The sequence below is a fragment of the Diabrotica virgifera genome, chromosome 7, assembly GCF_917563875.1.
Source record: "Diabrotica virgifera virgifera chromosome 7, PGI_DIABVI_V3a".
NCBI lineage: Eukaryota > Metazoa > Arthropoda > Insecta > Coleoptera > Chrysomelidae > Diabrotica > Diabrotica virgifera.
The window spans coordinates 200,660,164-200,667,295 of NC_065449.1; the positions used below are offsets into that span (position 1 = coordinate 200,660,164).

The 7,132-nt window shown below is 32.2% G+C and overlaps 1 protein-coding gene across 1 annotated transcript in view; it reads right to left on the reverse strand.

Annotated features, from left to right (window-relative positions):
* Positions 1-1,031, reverse strand: part of LOC114327109 (glutamate receptor ionotropic, kainate 1-like) — a gene marked incomplete at its 5' end in the record, with an annotated part of 230,488 nt that extends 229,457 nt beyond the window's left edge. Inside the window, one exon of the mRNA XM_028275613.2 lies at positions 773-1,031. Within this exon, the coding sequence (XP_028131414.2) occupies positions 773-1,031 (259 nt within the window). The remainder of the gene's footprint in view (positions 1-772) is intronic.
* Positions 1,032-7,132: the final 6,101 nt, after the last annotated feature.

Here is a 7,132-nt window from a genome sequence, read left to right on the forward strand (position 1 = left end):
GAAAGGCAATCGGTTTCATTTAACATAATTACAACCGCTTCTTGGACTTTTTTCTTTTAACCATCATTCAGGACTACATATACTTGAATCTTACCAGTGATATCTCTGTTCATGTCTGTTTAAATATTTGAGATCTATTAAATTCAGTATTTTTCATATAAGATTGCCGTTCACTTATTATAAGAGAATATAGTAAACATTAGTGACATAAGGCACATCAAAGAAACATGAAACGTAAATTACGTTTCATGGAAATAAAACACTGCTAAACAAATATACGTCCGGCCATTTATGAAGCTCTCCGAAAAAAAAAAAAAAAAATGTGTCATGAGCTTGAATCACACTCGTTTCATTGGTAAGCGGATTTTGAGATTTGTTTAGCAGTGTTTTATTTTCATGAAACATGTTTCACGTTTCATGTTTCATGTTTTTCGTTTCATGTTTCTTTGGTGTGCGGCTTGCCTAAAAGGTAACTAAACAACTAAAGAACACATGATGAACCATATAAATTCTCGACTACATTTTTGAAAAAAGAGTTGGCTCAAGACCAAACAACTTTTTGGTGGACTTTACTAAAGGTAGAAGTATTGGTACAAAAGTATGATGACCAATTTCCTCTAGTTTGTTTTTTCTAAGCTAATAAGAAGGCAATATAATATTATATTTTGAAATATATATAAAAAAAGGTTTAGACATTTTATTATTTAAAGAAGGAGGCATATAACAAAAATGATGAACGCTCAACAACAGCTGAAATATAAGACATACTTACCATAATCTTCTTCGTATATAATCGCAACCTTAGTCCAATTTAAAAACGCCATAAGATCCTTAAAAGCTTTATTCATGTTCTCTTGGCTAGGATGCAGGTTGATCGATAATTCTTTTGAGGTCGGTTCGAAGTCAACTCTTGCTTCAATATGGGGCACATCTAAAGCTTCACAAATGCTTTGGATATGAGCACCCAAAATGGGATCCGAAGGACCAAATATGGCTTGCACACCAAACTCCACTTGACGACAAGCTGTAATAAAAAAATATAAACTATAGCAAATATAGTTTTATATAACTTTTGTAGAAATAAAAATTTTCAATAAATTTTTTATTAAATATTTTGATGTATAAAGGAATATTATCATAAATTTAATAACGTGTAATCCAAAAATTGTTATCAGACAGTTTTGGAAAATATGACAAAATTAATCTTTAGGATATAGTGTTAAATACTATATTTAATACTATTTATATTTTTATTAATTTTTTCTTATCTTTAGTCAATTATCTATGAAATCTCGTTAAGAGGATCGGTACGTTTTTTCGGCTGCAATGCTATTCAAATGGAGATTCATTTTTTCGAATCCTGAGAAAACTAATAAGTATTTTTTTAAAATTTAAATGCAGAATGAAAGACTACGTTATTACCGAGGGCCGAAAGTCCCTGAGAACTTCTATAATCTTTACTTTAATAAGTTACAGGGGTGAAAAAACTAAGAGAAAATTTAGTGTTATTTTTAATTTCAAATATCTCATCAAAATAAACATTTTATTTATTCTAAGGGACTTTCGGCCCTCGGGAATAATTTAGTCTTTCATTCTGCGTTTAGATTTTTCAAAAATATTTATTGATTTTTTCAGGATTCAAAAAAAATGAACACAATGTTCGTGGTAATATTTTCCATATCTCTCTTTGTCATACAACGCACTTAGTCGAATAGAATATTGTCAGTCACACACTGACAATCAGTGACAATTTTAAATAATTATTTGACATGAATCGGGAATATTTTTAGTTGTTGAATTAAATATTGATATATATAGTCCAGAAAGCCAATGCGCATCCGCTAGGAAAAATATTCTAATTCGGATTTTTTGCACAATCTTACTCAAAAAGGACTCCTTTTAACAAATTTGCATGTTGCCAGGACCAAAAGGTGGTCAAAAATTTTTTAAACGTTTTTTTTTTGTTTTTTCCTAAAATTATTGTTTTTGCATGGAAAAAAGTTTTTTTTTAAGTTTTTTGGATCATTCTAAACAGAAAAGGTCTTTAGTGACTTTTCTCTAAAAATTATAGTTTTTGACATATAAGCGATTAAAAATTGAAAAATTGCGAAATCGGCCATTTTTAACCCTCAAAAACTATGTGAAAAACTGAAAATTTGAATGTTGCCAAGGTAGGTAGATATTCTTTAAACATCGGTTGATGAAACCCCGAAGAGCTTTTTGCAATACAATATTCAAAACTCCTTTGTTTTTTAATTGCTAATCAAGCGTGCGCGACACTATTTTCCACCGATAGTATGGTGCAAATGAAAGGAATAAATTCGTTATTTCGTAAACCGGCAACTTTAAGGAAAAATCCCGAAACAGGTCGATTTTTATTTTTAAGTTATGATATTGTGGCATATATGGTATACTAGTGACGTCATCCATCTGGGCGTGATGGCGTATTCGATGATTTTTTTAAATGAGAATAGGGGTCGTGTGGTAGCTCATTTGAAAGTTTCTTCAATTCTCTATTCAGTAATGTAAACATTTACATAATTATTTATACAGGGTGTCCTTCTACTTCTTTTTTTGTCAAATAATTTAATTTAATAAAAATTTTTTGGACACCCTGTATAAATAATTATGTAAATGTATATACTACTGAATAGAGAATTAAAGAACCTTTCAAATGAGCTAGCACATGACCCCTATTCTCATTTAAAAAAATCATCGATTACGTCATCACGTCCAGATGGATGACGTCACTAGTATACCATATATACCACAATATCATAACTTAAAAATAAAAATCGACCTGTTTCGGGATTTTTCCTTAAAGTCGCCGGTTTAGGAAATAACGAATTTATTCCTTTCATTTGCACCATACTGTCGGTGGAAAATAGTGTCCCGCACGCTTGATTAGCAATTAAAAAACAAAAGAGTTTTGAATATTGTATTGCACAAACCTCTTCGGGATTTCATCAATCGATGTTTAAAGAATATCTACCTACCTTGGCCACATTCAAATTTTCAGTTTTTCACATAGTTTTTGAGGGTTAAAAATGGCCGATTTCGCAATTTTTCAATTTTTAATCGCTTATATGTCAAAAACTATCAACTTTAGAGAAAAGTTACTAAAGACCTTTTCTGTTTTGGAATGATCCAAAAAAACCTAAAAAAACTTTGTTCCATGCAAAAAAAATAATTTTAGGAAAAAAACAAAAAAATAAAAAATTTTTGACCCACTTTTGGTCCTGGCAACATGCAAATTTGTTAAAAGGAGTCCTTTTTGAGTAAGATTGTGCAAAAGATCCGAATTAGAATATTTTTCCTAACGGATGCGCAGTGGCTTTCTGGACTAATAGTGTATTTGATAAATAATTGATTTAAGAGGTGAACTTTATAAAAAGTTATTTATTGTGCATTAGGTATTTATGGAAGATAGAAGCAGAGAATACATCAAGATATATTCTGTGATCAAAGTATTTTGTTGTTGAAGATGTTCAAAATTGTAAGCGTTCCATAGTAACAATATATTATTAAAAAATCACTTTAACACTTTTCCTCTTTTCTCGATTGAGTATTAGTTTTTGTTGTAGGTACATACAAATTATTACAATCACTGAATACATAAATAACTAACTAGTGAAAAAATTATCACATTTATTAAATGAATTAATAATTTGCAATTATACAAAAAATAACAGTTATCCAAGAACATTCAAAAGCCATCTCTTTAAGCTAGTTATGACATTGTCAAGTAGAATGACATTCTAGTAATATGTACATATCCATACCAGTGTGAATTTTACTACACGTAATTTGCCACGGAAAGACAGAAAAGGTAGGAATAGCCGTAAAATATTGGCGAATTATGTACCCATAGCCTTAAAGCTCTCCTATTAAGCGGGTGGTTTTTGTGGAAAAATATCGATTTTATATTCAAAAGCTGTTACTTGTTTTAATTGATAGAGTATAATGCCAATATACTATGTTTAAAGGCTTATTGAACATTTTTAATGACAACCTATATATTTATGGAGTATTTAGAGTGCTTAGTATTAGATTATTATACTCTATCATGTCTCTTGTTAGAATTGTTAACAACCATCTGTAATGTGAGGACATAACCTCAGGACTGTTCGTTTTCAACCCACGTGGGGAGTTCTAAGATGACTAGTACTAAATATAGGGCAATTTCAAACATCACTGATATTTAAACCGAACAGTGTATATTTGTTATAATTGTAATACTTTTAAGGGGTTTTTACCAAAATATTTTTTATTTTGGTGGCTCAATATGCTCTCATCATGTTCACCACCGATTAGGGATGGCGGTTTTTAACAAAAAACCGGTTTTCGGTTATACCGTTTTTTTTTGCTTACGGTTTAACCTGGCGGTTATAACCGGCCAAAAAAAACCGGTTTTTGGAAAAACCGGTTTTCGGTTTTTTTAATCCAATAGGTTACAAAGTTACATTTACAATTACAATTTTCCTCTCCTCCCAAAATCAAAAAATTCCCCAACCATTTCAACTTATAAAAAATTTCCCAGACTCTTTGAAATGGGATTTAAAAAAAATAATATCAACATAAATATTTTACTTAAAAATAAATTGGATAATGCAATATATCTTTTATTTTTACTACAATCAAAAAAATGTATCATGTATTACTTTTAACACGTTTGTATATATTTCTAGAATAGGTACATTTTAACTAATTTAATACTTCCTGTATGGGTGTATCGTTTTGAAAACGTAGGGAAATTCTTGGAGATTCGTATTCGTAATCAGTAATACGATATGCATAGGCAGAGCATTATTTTTGGTAATCAGATAAAATCATTCACCGACTTTCAATGTCAAGAGTTTAAGAGTTTAGTGTGAAAAATAGATGATGTTTGGCTTGCGTCTAATTCATACAGACACTTCTTATGTAAATATTATGATTACAAATACCTTTTCAAGGAAATATTACATAAAACTTAATAACTGATTCTGCTGGCTGATGTGAGATTGCACTTCAGCTTGCTTCTGTATTTATAAAATAAAATAAAATTTGAATTATGGTTTTGTTTGGAATAGTTACTTGAGAATAATAATTATTATGATTGGGATCCCAAATAATACCTAACCTAATCCTAATCACCGTAAAAACCTAATAACCGGTTTTTTCTTTAAAAAGAAAAAACCGGTTATAACCGCGACAAAAAAATAACCGGTAAAACCGGTTATTGCGAAGTAAAAAAACCGGTTTTAGGTTTAAACCGGTAGGTTTTTCCCATCCCTACCACCGATGACGATCTTTTCACATCGAGAACGTTCTACTACTATGATGTAGCCCTTTACGGGACTTTTAAATAATAAACACATAATATTTATGAAGGATTTTGCTAAATGAGAGGAGCTGACAGCGATAGTGATCATTTTCTTGTAAAATCAAAGTTGAGAACACGAATATCAGTACAGAAGATGGAGCAACAAGAACAAAGAGAAAGATGGGACATAAAAGCTCTTCAAACACCAAATAAAGAACTGGAGTACCAAGTAGCCATAAGCAACAGATTTCAATTGCTGGGAGAGGAAAACCAAAATGTAGACCTAGGAGATGCATGGCAGCGAGTGGCATCAGTGATAGAACAAGCAGCGAAAGAAACCATTGGGAAAAAGAGGACTCGCCCAAAACAGAAATAGTTTGACAAACAATGCGAAGAAATGCTGGAAACAAAAACTCACAAAAGAATGAAAATGCTACAAAACCCTACAGATGAGAACAAAGCAGATTTTCGCAGAACGAGGGCACAGACAAGGCAACTACTCAGAACTAAAAAGAGAAGCTACATAGAACAGCAAATACGAGTAATGGAAATAAATGGCGAGAGGAATCAAACAAGAAAATTCTTTAGGGAAGTGAAGACAGTCAGCCAAGGTGGAAATGCTGGGGTAACACAAGCTATGAGAAATGAAGCAGGTGAACTGATAATGAATGGAAACAGAAATCGTAGAGCGATGGAAGGAATACTTTCGGAATTTACTAAATATTGAAAGTGAGATGGAGGAATCAGATACTACATTTCATTCTGCAGATGTGGAAATACCACCACCAACACTCCAAGAAGTAAAGAATGCAATAGCATCTCTTAAAGATCACAAAGCACCAGGAAATGATGGTATAAATGGAGAATTGATAAAAAAAAAGGAGGAAACGTCAAAAATTGTATGACATTATTCTCAGAGTATGGCAACAGCAGAAAATACCTAGAGAATGGAATGGAAGCGTTATATTATAATACCCATACATAAGAAGGGAAATAAAGAGCAATTCCGAAACTACAGAGGCATATCGCTTATTAGTAGAGCATATAAGATTCTATCAATTATCTTACTAAAGAGACTCACTCCGTATTCGGAAGATATTCTAGGCGACTACCAATGCGGCTTTCGAAGTGGAAGGTCAACAATAGATCAAATATTTACCATCCGACAAATATTAGAAAAAAACTGGGAATTCAACCGAGATGTACACCAAATCTTCGTAGATTTCCAGCAAGCATATGACTCGATAAAAAGAAGCAGACTATGGCTAGCAATGCTAGAAATGGGAATACCAAGAAAATTGGTGCAGCTCACTCAAATGTGCGTGGCAGACTCATATGCACAGGTAAAGATAGGAAACAGAACATCTATGCCATTTAGTATAACATCAGGGCTTAGACAAGAAGACCCTTTATCACCATTGCTATTCAATTTGGCTTTAGAATACGCAATAAGTAAAATATCGTCTGAACTAACAGGGGGATTCGCAAATCGAGGATCAAAACTATAGTTGGCCTTTGCCGATGATCTAGATGCAGTCGCTCATTCTACAAGAGACGTAAGAGAGGTGTTTTCACAGCTCGAGGAGGAAACAGGTAACCTGGGCCTTCGAATAAATGAAGAGAAGACGAAATATATGCTGGTGACCAAAAATCCAAGACCAAGAGTTTGGCAGAACGTAACTATTAATGACCACAACTTTGAAGTAGTAAAAGAGTTTAAATATCTGGGAGCAGTAATCACAGAGGACAATCACATAGAAAAAGAGGTCTCAGCAAGAATAGCTGCGGGAAATAGAGCATTATACTCCCTATCATCATTATTAAGAT